Below are 15258 nucleotides of genomic sequence, written 5' to 3'. Positions count from 1 at the left end.
TGTCTATCAACAGAAAAATGATTAAAGTGGCTATATTCACACAATGGAAATGCTATTTATCAGTTAAAATAAATTCCTGATAAATAATAATGAGATGCATTTATCAACATGAAAAATCTAAAAAGCGTTACATGAAAAAGCAAATTAAATATAGATATGTATGATATGATATGTAATGCAAACAATAATATGTCTTACCCTTGGATACAGACATACATCATAAAAGTACAAAAACAAATATCGAAATAACAGCAAATTCAAGGTAGAAATCTCTGTGGAGAGGAGGAAAAGGGGATTTATGAGAAGCTTCATGCGCACTTCAATTGCATATATTTTATTTTATTAAACTGGCTATCATAGTGAGTGTTCATTATGTTTTATACACCTGAAATAGTTTATAATAATTTAAATGATATTTATAGCATTATTATACAATTAAATGATATGAAATAAATGTTTAAAAAATGCTATACAAAAATCTGAGTTATTATTGGTGGTTTATTCTGGTGGTTTGTTAAACTTTGCTTCTTTCTCTATAGTATGCTAAAAATGAGGAAATGTTGATGATAAATTAATACCTGATACCTGAATTAAACCACCCTGAAATAAGATCTGGCACAAATCTTCTGTTTCTGGAAATGTTCTGCTTTTTCTAAGTTTTAAAGTTAATTTTTATGTGCTGGCATCATTCATCTATTAATCATCCCAGTGAGATGGTTGTATGCACTCTCGCTGATGCTAAAGTGATGTGATACACCTTGTTAAAGATGAAATGGTACCCTTACTGTTATTCTCTGTAATAGACCTCAGTTTCCAACTGTTCTACTAATATTAGAATTAAATGACCTTATCTTCTTTTTCAGATAAATGCAGTGCGTGCAATAGTTCCCAATAAGAGTAACAATGAAATTATCCTGGTTTTGCAACACTTCGATAATTGTGTGGACAAAACAGTACAAGCATTCATGGAAGGTAACCCTAGCTCAATATTTTTATTAAGTTCATATTTGTTCAGCTAGAAGTTGCTTCATATTTCTATAACATTTATTCGGCAGTCTGATATTTTATAGATGATATAGCAGGCCCTGTGCAATTTTTAAAGATATCTTTTAAAGCTCCTTATTTCAGCCCTAGAAGTAATTCATTCATAAGCTATATGATACCTGGAATAAGAGACAAGCAGAGAAGACTCCATCATTTTATTCAGAACGTTTTCTAATGACAGTTAAGAAGAAATTAGGTAGCCAGTGATATAAGGGACTTGATTGGAGTTGGGTTGAATAAGAATTTAAGAAGCAATGACAGAGTAGTGGTCCAGTGGCTCAGCTACAGATGGCGGATTTAGGGACTCAGTATTCTTTTTCAGGCTCTGACAAGTGATTTAAATATATGGGTTTGAGTTTCCTTATCTACCATACAAAAAATGGTATGCTTAGTCAAACCTTCTGATTTTATGGAGTTGAGGAGCATTTTGCAAAATTCTTTCCACATAATTTGTTTGGGAAAAACTGTCTGAAGCTGTCTCTTTCATTGAACAACGACAGTGATGTCAAAATAGTTGTCTCTCTTTCTACTTTTCTGAATTTGCCAGTATAGAATAAACAGATCAAAATACTGTAAGATTTTTCTTTATCATCATATTTTTTTTATAATGTTAGTATTTGGGTCTAGGGTGGTAGACAGTTCTCTCTGAAACAATGTAACCAGGTGGTGTGTAATCTTCTGGAGGAGAGGGGACACCATACTTGGGCTGAAACCAGTCATCTTTGTATTTGGTCAAAGCTACATACATAAAAGAAGCTTCAAAATGGTCAGGCTACATTAGTCTCTTCCTGGAAGAACTTACTGAAGAAATTAAATGGAGAAGGGGGATCTAAATGGGCAGGTATTCTAAAAGGTAAGTGTATGATTATCTCATTACATTAGCTTAGATACCTGAACCATCACTTTTCCTATTGGGAGAGGGAGACTTTCCAGCACTTACCGATTCAGGGACACTAATTCCTGCTTGAGCATGCCTGTGGTGGGAGAAAAAAATCTGTGATTGGTTTCTCTTACAGGTAGTGCCAGTGAAGTACTCAAAGAATGGACAGTAACAGGCAAGAAAAAGGTAAAAATGAATTAAATTTAAAAGTATGATATCAGTATTTGTATTATTAAAAAATTGAGTTCTGCAGAAATATTGAAAGATTTACATATGCACCTTCAGTTTACCTAGCTAAGAAAAGTTTTCTTCCAGGACATTGTAACACTGCTATGTACATAGAGTACCACAGTCTCCTCCATGTGATTTCAGGCAGGAAGCAGAATTACTCTGCCATTGCAGTTGCAGAGAGTGTATTAATATTAGGCAGGGATGAAACAAGAGAGCATGTCAAGGACAGCATAGCTCCTCTAGAGAAAGTGATCTATTCCAGTGGTTTTCAACATCATTCATATCATACATCAGTTAAAATAGTTCAGATTTTGAAGTCAGACCACTTGTGTTATAATCTCTGATATTAATGAGCTTTAGTTTAAAGCCTAAAGAGAGGCTTTGCTACTGTTAGCTATGCAGAGGGGTCTGATGGTCTAGTTCAGGGAGATATTAGAAGATAATAGAAGGCACTTGGACTGTGAAATCTGTCAAAACTGGATTTATATCCTATTCTACTACTTACTGGTTTTATTTCCTGGGAATATTGTTTAACTCTAGTAAGCCTTAGTTTTCTCGTCTCTAAAATAGGAAAATAATATTGACAACTGCAAGTATTTCAGTTCAGTTCAGTCGCTCAGTCGTGTCCAACTCTTTGCAACCCCATGGGCTGCAGCACGCCAGGCTTCCCAGTCCATCACCAACTCCCGGAGCTTACCTCAAACTCATGTCCATCGAGTCGGTGATGCCATCCAACTGTCTCATCCTCTGTTGTCCCCTTCTCCTCCCGCTTTCAACCTTTCCCAGCATCAGAGTCTTTTCAAATGAGTCAGTTCTTCACATCAGGTGGCCAAATATTGGAGTTTCAGCTTCAACATCAGTCCTTCCAACGAATATTCAGGACTGATTTCCTTTAGGATGGACTGGTTGGATCTCCTTGCAGTCCAAGGGACTCTCAAGAGTCTTCTCCAACACCACAGTTCAAAAGCATCAATTCTTTGGCGCTCAGCTTTCCTTATAGTCCAACTCTCACATCCATACATGGCTACTGAAAAAAACCATAGCTTTGACTAGATGGATCTTTGTTGGCAAAGTAATGTCTCCGCAAGTGTTTAATACAATATCTAACATATCAGTTCTCCTTATCCACTTGAAACCGAAAATGCTTTCCCCGAAGGATACTAGCTAACCTCAACGTGCTTCCCATAGCTCTTTACACTAAATCTAGTTCCTTTAGGAAGTGCTTGAAGTGTGAATTTGAATCAAGTATCTCTATGAAATCTCTTTGGGGTCTATATTAGGTTAGTGCTGGAGTTCTGGAATGCTTTCTTGATGACTCTAAATCACTTCATTAGGAGTTCTGCTAAGTCTTGATTAAACCAGACTTGGGAAAAAAAAAGAAAACAGGCTTGGCTCCAATGACCCTTGAGAACTTTTTCTAAGAACTTAATACTACCACAGATTCCCCTGAAGCTCTCCATACCTGTTGCTTTGATTATTTGCTTAATTTCTTCCCATTGCTTTCACCAAACCTAAGTAATTGTGCGTATTCTGGTTTATTAATTTATTGGCCAAGGATAATAGGTTATTAGTAATGTAATATGTGCACAAAGCTGGGGAAGTATGTGTTGGAGATACATACATTTCTTAAAATTTGGAGAAAGAAAAATGGCTTCAGTTTGGCAATCCCAAATACCCAAATCGCATCCAGTTAACTGTTGGGGTTAGTTCAATAGGATATGATCATGAACGATTACTGGGGATAGGTGTTACATGCATAGGACAGTGGCATGAAAGCTTAGCCAGCTCACATGGGAGAAAGTAATTAAGAAAAGGAGAAATAAGAATTGTGGAGAGGAGAAATCCTTTACCGGATATATGATTGCAAATAGTTTCTCACATTCTGTGGATTGTCTTCTTTCTCATGAAGTCCAGTTTGTCTGTGTTTTTCTTTGTTAACTGTGCCTTTGGTGTCATCTCTAAGAAATCCTTACCAAATCCAATATCATGAAGCTTTTGTCCTATATCATTTTCTTCTAAGTTTTGTTAATTTAGGTCTTAAATTTAAGTTTGATCCATTTTGAGTTAATTTTGGTGTTATGTTTCAGGTTAAAGTCCAACTTTATTCTTTTATATGTAGAGATTCCAGTTTTTCCAGCATTATTTGTTGAAAAGACTGTCCTTTCCCCATTGAGTAGTTTTGGCAAAAATCATTTAGCCATATATGTGAGAGTTCACTTCTGGGCTGTTTATTCTATTTCATTGTCTCTGTGTTTGTCTTTTGTAAGTTTTTTGGTCACCCTGCATGGCTTGTGGGATCTTAGTTCCCTGACCAGGGATCAAACCCCTACCCTCCACAGTGGAAGCAAAATCTTAACCACGGGCCACCAGACAAGTCCCTTATACATCTGTCTTTACACTAGTACCACACTGTTTTGATTAGTGTAGCTTTGTAGTAAGTTTTGAAATCAAGTTGTATGAGTCTCCCTGTTTTGTTCCTCTTTTTCTTTAAACTTTTCATTGAAATGTTGATTTACAATGTTGTGTTAATTTCAGGGGTACAGTAGAGTGATTCAGTTATACACACACACACATACATATACATAAATTTTTTTAGATTCTTTTCCATTGTACCAGCTGAGCCACAAGGGAAGCCCATTGTAGGTTATTAGAAGATACTGATATAGTCCCCAACAGCAGGTCTTTGTTGGTTATCTTTTCATATATAATAGTGTGTATATTTTAGTCCAAACATACAATTTATCCCTCCCTTCGCAGCCCTGTTCCCTTTTGGTGACCATAAGCTTGTTTTCTATGTCTGTGAGTCTGCTTTTCTTCTGTAAATAAATTCGTTTATGTCCTTTTTTTTTTAGATTACACATATAAGTGATATCATATGATATTTGTCCTTCTCTGTCTGACTTACTTCATTTAGTATGATAATCACTAATCCTTTTTTCAAGATTGTTTTGGTCCCTTGAGAGTGCATATGAATTTTAAGATGGGTTTTTCTGTCTCTGCAAAAAATATCATTGGGATTTTGATATGGATTGCATTGAATCTATAGATCACTTTGGGTAGTATTGACATTTTAATATTGAATCTTCTAATTCATAAATATATAATGTGTTTCTATTTAGTTATAGTATTATAAATTGAATTATTTTATAATTTACTTTTCAGGTTGTTCATGTATAGAAGTACAACTGATTTGTGTGTGTTGACTATATCCTGCTGCTTTGCTGAATTGTTCTGTGTGTGTGTGTGTGTGTGTATAATCTTGAAAGTTTTCTATATATAAGATCATATCTTTTGCAAACATGTTTTACTTTTTCCTTTCCTGCTTGGATGCCTTTTATTTCTTTTTCTTTCTTAATTGCACTGGCTACAACTTTCAGTACTGTGCTGAATAGAAATGGCAAAAGTGGGCCTCCTTGCCTTGTTCCTGATCTTTGAGGAAAAGCTCTCCTCCTTGACCATTGTTCCCTGTGGGTTTTTCATGTGTGTCTTTTATTATGTTGAAGTAGTTTCCTTCTAGTCCTAGTGTTTTTTTTTAGGGTTTTTATCATGAAAGGATATTTGAATTTTGTCACATGTTTTTTCTGCATCAATTAAGATGATCATGTGGCTTTTTTCCCCTTCTTTATGTTAATATGGTGTATTACATTGATCAATTTTCTTAAGTTGAACCATTCTTGCATTCAGGGAATAAATCCTGTTTGGTCATGGTGTATAATTATTCTAATATCTTGCTAAATTTGGTTTGGTACTGTTTTGAGAATTTTTGCATCAGTGTTCATAAGGGATATTGCTTTGTAGTTTTCATCTAGTGTCTTTAAGTATCAGGGTAATGCTGATCTCATAGAGTGAGTTAGATATTGTTCCCTTCTCTTCAGCAGCTTTTTTTTTTTTTTTTTTTAAGTTTGGCAAGAGTAAATGTTTGGTAGAATTCACTAGTGAAGCAAGGGCTTTTCTTTGTGGGGAGATTTTTGATTCGTGATTCAGTCTCCTAACTAGTTAGATTTTCTATTTCTTCATGACAGTATTGGTAGGTTTTGTGTTTCTAGGAATTTGAAGAATTTCATCTATGTTATACAATTTGTTGGTGTATGATTGTTCATAATATTCTCTTATAATCAATAGTAATGTACCCACTTTCATTTCTTATTTTAATAATTTGAGTCTTCTCACTTTTTTTTAATCCATCTAGCTAAAGGTTTGTCAACTTTGTTTTTATGAAGAATCAGCTTTTGGTTTTGTTGTATTAGTCTTCTAAATCATGTAGAAAACAAAAAGTACAGTTACAAACCATTGTTATAATACTACTAGCTTTTGTAATTGCGCATGTATTTTACCTCTGTCAAGTTCTTTATTTCCCTGTATGCCTTCAGACTACCATCTAGTGTTCTTTCACTTCATGTTACAGGCCTCCCTTGAGCGTTTCTGGCGGGGCAGGTCTGGTAGTCATGAACTCCCTCCTCTTTGTTTAGCTGGGAATGTCTTAATTTATCCCTCAGTTTTGAAAGACAGTTTTGCTACATAGAGGATTCTTGGTTGATGGGTTTTTTGTTTTGTTTTTTTTCCTTTTAGCACTTGGAATATATCTGCCTACTGCCTTCTGGCCTCCTATGTTTCTGATGAGAAATCTGCTAATCTCTTTGATGATCTCTTGTGTGTGATAAGTAACTTCTCTCTTGCTGCTTTCTAGATTCTTTCTTTATCCTTTGGAAGTTTGGTTACAACGTGTTTCATCGTCTCTTGGAGGTTGTTAAGCTTCTTGGATGTTTATAGTCATGTCTTTCATCAAATTTGGAAAGCTTTCAGCCATTATTTCTTCATACATTCTTTCTTCTCTTTCTCTCCTCTCCTTCTCCAGTTTATACAACGCATATGTTGGTTTGCTTGATGGAGCCCCAGAGGTCCCTTAGGCTCTTCACTTTTCTTCAGTCTTTTTTTCTCTTCCTCAAACTCAATAATTTCAGTTGTGCTATCTTCAAACCTACTAGTTCTTTCTTCTGACTTCTCAGATCTCCCTTTGAATCCCTTCAGTGACTTAAAAAAAAATTTAAGTTACTATACTTTTCAGCTCCAGAATTTCATTTTTTATTTCTTTTTTAGATTTAGTTTCTTTCTCTATCTCTTAATTAATATTTCCATTTTGTTTGTACTTTGTTTGCTTGACCTTCCCAACATTTTCCTTTAGTTCTTTGAACATCTTTAAGGCAGCTTTTTTGTTTTCGTTTTTGAGGGGTGGGGTTTGGTTGCACTGAATTTTTGTTGCTGCATGGGCTTGTCTCTGGTTGCGCAAACCAGGGACTACTCTCCTTTGTGCTCTTTTGTACTCTGCAGCTAGCAGGGACTAGTTGCATTGTGCAGGCTTCTCATTGCAGTAACTTCTCTTGTTGTGAAACACAGGCTCTAGGCACATGGGCTTCAGTAGTTGCAGCATGTGGGCTCAGTAGCTAGCGGCTCCCAGGCTCTAGAGCACAGGCTCAGCAGTTGGGGTGCACAGGCTTAGTTGCTCCATAGCATGTGGGATCTTCCTGGACCAGAGATCATATCTCCTATGTTGGCAGGTGGATTCTTTACCACTGAAACACCAGGGAAGCCCAAAAAGGCACTAGGCATTTGAGTAAAAAAAATCCTACTTATGGAAACTGTTAGTTAGGAACATATTAAGAATCCATGTTTACATAATTAAAATTAATCTTTGGATGGAAAAAATAAAGGCTTTTAATATATCTCCCAACAAGTCTTTCTCAGGGGAAGTTTCTATTGATTTATTCTTTTCCTTTGTATTGGCCATACTTTCTTATTTTTTTGTGTTCTTTGTGATTTTTTTTGTTGAAAGCTAGACATTTGAATCTAATAATTTGATAACTCTGGAAACCATATTCTCCTTCTTTCTCCAGGTTTGCTGTTTTTTGTTATCACTATATTTTAAAATTGTTGTAAGCTGTTTTTGTACCAAGGGTCAAAAGGACCAAGCCTAAGGTGTAAACTTAAGGTCTTCTCAGATCTTGTCTGTGCTTTTCCCTGGGCATGCATAATTGCTTTCAATTTTTTTCTGTATATACAGTTGTTTTTGAATGTGCTAGTCTTTGATGTCTGTCTCCCGAAAGGGAATAAAGAAAAATGAAGTGGGGAAGAAGGGCACCACCACTTTAATTCCCCTAAAGGAATTAAACTTCAACAAAGGGGGAGGGGCTTGCAACAGTGGGAGGAGGTGCAGCATCAGTGGCTGCCTGCCTCTGTCTATACCTTTGTAGTGAAAGGTAGCAGTCAGTGACCGCGACACAGCTCCCAGATATTTGGAGGACAGGGTCCATTTTGCCTACCCTGACTCCAGCAAGCTATGTGGCAGCTGCTCTAAGAACAGGTGCACGGCTGCCTGTTCCCTAACTGGGGGTGGAGGGTGAGTATTTGCTACTGTGCTCAGAACTGAAGTTGACTGAAATTAACCGCAATTTATCATCCAAGTCTTCTCCTGGAAATTATAAGCCTTCAATAGACTCCAGAGTTCCAAAATAGTTAGACAGATTCTGCCAGTGTAATTGTTGTCTAGGTGAGGAGACAGATTTCTGATGCAAAATCCTCTGCAGTGCAGATTTAATTTATCTTTATTAAACTGAAGTTTCACTTCATCCCATGTTTATAGCTACACCAGTTTTTCTATTGGATTATAATTTTGTTTGTTTAAGAGCTCTCTCTATTTATTTCTTTGTATATATTACACATATTTTTCTCACATTTTGTAGTTTATCTTTCAATTTTTCTTATAGTGGGTTTTGTCACGCTTTGCTGTTTTATTTTTATGTGTTTGAGTTTATCTAAAGTATTTTACATAGTTATTTTAGTCAGTGGTTCAACATATACAAAAAGATATTCAGTTTCTGGAAGAGCAAATGAGAAATTGGTAACATTGGTTGCCTTTGGGTAGCTGGCGTTACCTCTCTGGATTGTTGGGGTCTTCTTTTTCTTTTCTTTTTTTCAAATCTTTAATAACCATTAGAACAAAAAGAAGAAAAGCAAGCCAAAACCTGCAGCAGAACCAAGTAACAGTATCCCAGATTCCAATAAATCGGCTTCCACTCAAGAGGAACAATCTGCGCCCTCCTCAGAGAAAGGTGGTGTTAATGGTTATCATGTCAACGGTGCCATCAATGATACCGAGTCTGTGGACTCACTCAGTGAAGGTATGGAGACACTTTCAATAGAAGCCAGAGAACTGGAGGATCCTGAGTCTGCCACATCAGAAATGCTGGATAGAAAAGGTGAGTATATTAACAGGTCCTTGGAAAGTTCCATTCTACTGAAAAATACAGGGGCTTCTTGGCTGAGAAAGCAATCAATAAATTAAATCTAGTTAGTTTTTTAATTTTGTTACTTCTTATGTGAAAGAGTCGCATTTGGTAATTATCAAAGGCCTAGAAAAATATAATTCTTATTCCATTGTTTCATATTTTAATTTTGGTCTTAATCAGCCTTGTGGAAATCTTCTAATTTAATAGTTCTGTAATACTTAGAGATTACAGAAGGTGACCTTAGATGTTTTTTAACTGCACATTTATTAAAGGAAATGATGATCATGAGTTGATATTGATGTTAATATTCCAAGACTCAACACAGTAAATAATATATAAGCATAACTATAATCCCATGGCTTTCATTAGAAGTAGACTGTTGGTTTTTATAATCTCACATTTGTTTTTTAATAAAGAATTAAGATTATTCAGATAGCTTGTACATTTTTCATTAACCGTTTTGATGAGTACTGGAAAGATATTGGGAATATATTTTTAAAAATAGGCTTTTTGTTAATTCAGTTCCCCTTGCTCTGTTGCTGCTGGCTTTCTAAATGTAATGCCATTTTTTAAATTATGCTGTATGTTTCAGATATTTTTTTATTGATTAGTTCGAGCACATACACGCACATACAAAGACTTAGAAAAAAACATAGCACCTCAAACAAACCAAAGATAGTCAATGGCTTCTATTTTTTTCTGAATTAGCTTTCCTTTATTTCCTAACTCTTTGCCCTTTCCCTTTCCTAAAGCTTTTAAAACTCTTCTTTCTTTCCCTGGGACAGTGTAGAAATCTTTTCCTCAGCGTAACTTAACAGAAGCTTGTCAGAAGGTGGTGATATTGACTCTTCACTTCCTTGTGCCCAGAACTGCAAGGAAGTTAACAAGGTACAGGGAATGACAGGTAGCCTGTCTGGAGATGGGTTAACGAAGAATCCTCCTCTTCAGTTAGTGTGCCTCCTTGAGCTAAGCCAAATGATACTCACAGCCTCACTGACTCTGCTCTTTGTCCTGTTTTGTCAGTTGATTCTATTCACAACCTTTTTAAGAGGCATCGTTTTGCTGCAGTTTTACCTTTTTACTTCATGTGTACTTAAAGACTCCTTGATTTACCCCTAAACTCTATTCTAAAATACTGGCCTCTTTATTTGACAGGATCCATGCTGGAGAATGGTGTCTCTGATTTTGAGTCCAGATCTTTGACTGTGCACGCTACTCAGAATTCTCAACAAAATAGGAACGCTGCCAAGTCTCTCTCAAGAAATACTGTAGGACCTCAGCTTTCAAATCTAAGCATGGGAGATGTTCCCCTCTCTTCCACCAACAAAAAGCTTGGTAAATCAAAGATCTCCCTTTGAGAGAAAGCAAAAAGAATATGTGTTTTTAGCTAAAGAGGGCAAATTATCTCTTTGTTCTCATAGATAAGGTTTCAGAACGGGCAGCAGGTAATATATTTCCAGTCAGTGACTATCCATGACGATCCACCATTTCCCCAGTTTTGTGTACACAGGTGGAGTCTGATAGTAGTGTAATGCCATACAGTCTTGAGACAACAATAGTGATCCTTTTTTGTGAATGAGGGTCAAACTCTGCGGCTAACATGTCGTTTCTGCTAACATTAACCTTCGTTTTATGCGCTTTACTGCAACATGTCTGTGCTATTTCCTTAATTTTTAACTCCTGGTTGATTCAACAGTAAAAAGCTTTGCCATCTCTGAAATGATATTTTGAAGAAATATTTTAATTTCTCTTTTCAACTTCATGCTTTTACTAATACCTATAAGACTGTAGCTTTAAACAAGGTCATTTTCTCTTAAGTAAATACTTAGCATTGATTGATGGTAGCCATTTGCTGTTTTTTTTTTTAACTATAATAGTTATTTAAATAATCAGCCAATAATTAGATAGAGATAATAGCCCTTCTATCGTCTATTTAAGGATGGCAGTCCACTTACCTGAACAGATGAAACAGAGAAATGTAAAAGACACTTGTAACCTGTAGCTCTGTATTGAATTATTTATACCGCATGAGCCAAATTTAATTATTGAGGCTCTCCTTTTTCATCTTTCTAACAGAGCCCTCAACTTGTCCAGAAAGGCAAGTCTGAGAGTATTTCGTCAAGCAAAAATAAAGAAACAGTGCTTGAAAACTTTTAGGTAGATTTTAAAAGAAATTGGGTTGAGAAAGGATTTAAATTAAAGATTGAAAATCTGTGTCTTGGCACTTTATTAATTTGTTAGATCAGTTATTCTAATTACAAGTTAAAACTTTGACATTGGTGAATATCAAAAGGTTATAATAGAATTCTCAGAAACTGGTTAAAATATGTTGGGTAGGTAAATTATTCTAATTACAAGTTAAAACTTTGACATTGGTGAATATGAAAAGGTTATAATAGAATTCTCAGAAACTGGTTAAAATATGTTGGGTAGGTAAATATGCTTCATCTTTATCTACAGTGTTGACTTACCCACTTATAATGATTCAAACTGTACTATCAAGAGAGAACTTTATCAGTTTTGTAATATCTACATGGTGAATTGTATTCTACTAAATCCTGTTATGTAGGGAGTTTTGAAAATTTGGTACCTACTCAAATAGTTTTTCATTTTGGGTTCTTCTTTTATTTTCTCTCTGTGTTTAATTTCATTATGGATAGTTTCTAAAATTGCTGTCTTCAAATTTATTAATCTTTTTTCTCTAAGTTTTTAATCTGCTGTTAACCCAATTCAGTGTATTTTCATCTCTGATCTTTTTTTTCACCTCCAGAGGTTCTGTTGAAATCTTTTTAAATATCTTCCATGTCTTCTCTCCTTATACTATTCCTCCGCCTTCTTGAACATGTGATGTTTGATTATATTAGCTGTTTTGATGTCCTTACCAACTTTATTCTACATCTTTGTCATTTCTGCACCTGTTTCTGTTAATTGATTTTTCCCTTCATTATAGATCAGTCATATTTTTTTGCCTCTAGTAATTTTTTTTATTGGATGCCAGACATTGTGAATTTTGCTTTGTTGATTGCTAGATATTTTTGTATTTCTTTAAATATTCTTGTGATTTATTCTGAAACTGTTATTTGGAAACAGTCTGGTTGCTTACTTAAGCTTTGTTAGTAGAAATAGAGCAGCCGTTAGTCTCAAGCTAATTACTGAGGCAGTACCCCTCTAAGTACTCCACCTGGTGCCCCACTGTGCTGGTGTGAACATAGACTATTCCTGGTCTAGGTGAGCTCTTAGGATTGTTCCACTTGCTCCTTTCTAGTGGTTCTTTTCCCTGTTTTGGGTGATTCTACACACGCATGCACTCAGAATCCTCTGTGGATCTTTGTACAGTTTTTTCATTGCTGTGTAGCTTTCTCCTCTCCACTGTTCTGCCCTGAGAATTCTAGCCATCTTGGGCTCTTTGAACTCTCAACTCTGTCCCCTCAATTCAAGGAGACTTGCAGACTCAACTTAGGATTTCTCCCCCTTGCATTGCAGCCTGGAAACTCTCTTATGGCAGCAAGTTGGGGCAGTCTTAGGCCTCACTTCTTTTGTTTCTGTGTTCTTGTGGAAGGTGGTAAGAAGTACTGCTCATTGTCTGAAAACCATTGTTTCATATATTTTGTGTATGTGTGAAGTTTTTTAAGACAGAAAGGTAAATCCAGTTCCTATTACTCCATCTTGGCCAGGATACTTAAAAAAAGAATCTATGAAAAATTCAGTCTTTTGTTGAGGGTGGCCATTTAGGAAGCATTCTTAGTTATGAGATGTTAGTTATGCTACATGCTTTCAAGTTACCAGTTTGCAAGTTACCTATGTTTTTTTTTTATTGGGGTTCTTTCCAAGGTTCTAACATTGAAAAATCTGTGAAAGACCTCCAGCGCTGCACAGTGTCTCTTGCACGATATCGAGTTGTAGTTAAAGAAGAGATGGATGCTTCTATTAAGAAAATGAAACAAGCTTTTGCCGAATTGCAGAGCTGGTAAGTTAAGTTGCATTTTGTATCAATAGCACGAAAATGATAAAGCTGGTTAGCCATTCACCAAGTTCTTTAATTCTTAACTCTTAACTACTCTACATAGTGGAGGAAGACTTAAAAATCCCATGCTATATTTTGCTTTCTGCTTCATTCTGTTTGTGGTCACAGTGTGAGAATGAGTGGTAGAAGAAACTCATGCTTTAGAAATGGACCTAAGGTTAATATTGTTTGGAAAGGGACAAATAATTATAGAGTAGGTCATGCTTCTTTACATTAGGGTCTGTCTTTTAAACCAGGAACCTGTAACCCATGACATGATGTTTTTGAACAAATCAATATGCCAGCAAATTTGGAAAACTCAGCAGTGGCCACAGGACTGGAAAAGGTCAGTTTTCATTCCAATCCCAAAGAAAGGCAATGCCAAAGAATGTTCACACTATGGCACAGTTGCACTCATTTCACATGCTAGCAAAGTAATGCTAAAAATTCTCCAAGCTAGGCCTCAACAGTACATGAACTGAGAACTTCCAGATGTTCCAGCTGGATTTAGAAAAGGCAGAAGAACCAGAGATCATATTGCCAACATCCGTTGGATCATAGAAAATGCAAGAGAATTCCAGAAAAACATCTACTTCTGCTTCATTGACTAGGCTAAAGCCTTTGATTGCGTGGATCACAACAAACTGTGGAAACTTCTTAAAAGAGATGGGAATCTCACCTGCCTGTCTCTCACCTGCCTCCTGAGAAACTTGTATGCGGGTCAAGAAGCAACAGTTAGAACCAGACATAGAACAACGGACTGGTTCCAAATTGGGAAAGGAGTACATCAAGGCTGTATATTGTCACCCTGCTTATTTAACTTATATGCAGAGTACATCATGCAAAATGCCAGGCTGGATGAAACCTCAGATATGCAAATAATACCACCCTTATGGCAGAAAGTGAAGAGGAACTAAAGAGCCTCTTGATGAAAGTAAAAGAGGAGAGTGAAAAAGTTGGCTTAAAACTCAACATTCAAAAAACTAAGATCATGGCATCTGATCCCATCACTTCATGGCAAATAGATGGGGTAACAGTGGAAACAGTGACAGACTTTATTTTCTTGGGCTCCAAAATCACTGCAGATGTTGACTGCAGCCATGAAATTAAAAGATGCTTGCTCCTTGGAAGAAAAGCTATGACAGACCTAGACAGTGTACTAAAAAGCAGAGACATTAATTTGCCAACAAAGATCTGTATAGTCAAAGCTATGATGTTCCTAGTAGTCATGTATGGATATGAGACCTGGACCATAAAGAAGGCTGAGCACCAAAGAATCTATGCTTTTGAACTGTGGTGTTGGAGAAGACTCTTGAGAGTCCCTTGGACTGCACGGAGATCCAACCAGTCAGTCCTAAAGGAAATCAGTCCTGAATATTTGTTGGAAGGACTGATGCTGAAACTCCAATACTTTGGCCACCTGATGCGAAGAGCCGACTCATTGGAAAAGACCCTGATGCTGGGAAGGATTGAAGGCAGGAGGAGGAGGGGATGACAGAGGATGAGATGGTTGGATGGCATCACTGACTCGATGGAGATAAGTTTAAGCAAGCTCTGGGAGTTGGTGATGGACAGGGAAGCCTGGCGTGCTACAGTCCATGGGGTCACAAAGAGTCGGACATGACTGAGTGATTGAACAACAACAACAACATTAATGTAAAGTAGAAAAGATGTTTCTTTTCCTACCTCCTTTCATCCTTCCTAATGCACCCCACTCTGGTGGTCTCTTTTGTGCCCTATTATTAATCATTGATTTATTTTAATTTTGTGTTTTTTAAACTTGCTTTAAAAAATTATCATATCTTAAAATGTATTAA

The 15258-nt window shown here is 36.3% G+C and overlaps 1 protein-coding gene across 9 annotated transcripts in view; it reads left to right on the top strand.

Moving 5' to 3' along the window:
- SPATS2 (spermatogenesis associated serine rich 2) overlaps nucleotides 1-15258 on the top strand; it is a 148261-nt gene that overhangs the window by 112865 nt on the left and 20138 nt on the right. For all 9 annotated transcript variants that reach the window (XM_081596690.1, XM_081596691.1, XM_081596698.1 and 6 more), the window contains 5 exons: nucleotides 864-972; nucleotides 2061-2110; nucleotides 9147-9408; nucleotides 10594-10773; nucleotides 13270-13405. In XM_081596690.1, coding sequence (XP_081452816.1) covers nucleotides 864-972; nucleotides 2061-2110; nucleotides 9147-9408; nucleotides 10594-10773; nucleotides 13270-13405 — 737 coding nt within the window. The remainder of the gene's footprint in view (nucleotides 1-863; nucleotides 973-2060; nucleotides 2111-9146; nucleotides 9409-10593; nucleotides 10774-13269; nucleotides 13406-15258) is intronic.

Source organism: Giraffa tippelskirchi, chromosome 4 (genome assembly GCF_054371585.1).
Source record: "Giraffa tippelskirchi isolate mGirTip1 chromosome 4, T2T-mGirTip1v1.2.pri, whole genome shotgun sequence".
Classification (NCBI taxonomy): Eukaryota; Metazoa; Chordata; class Mammalia; order Artiodactyla; family Giraffidae; genus Giraffa; species Giraffa tippelskirchi.
The sequence above is the reverse complement of the archived record's forward strand: the minus strand, read 5'-3'. Positions and strand labels throughout refer to the sequence as shown.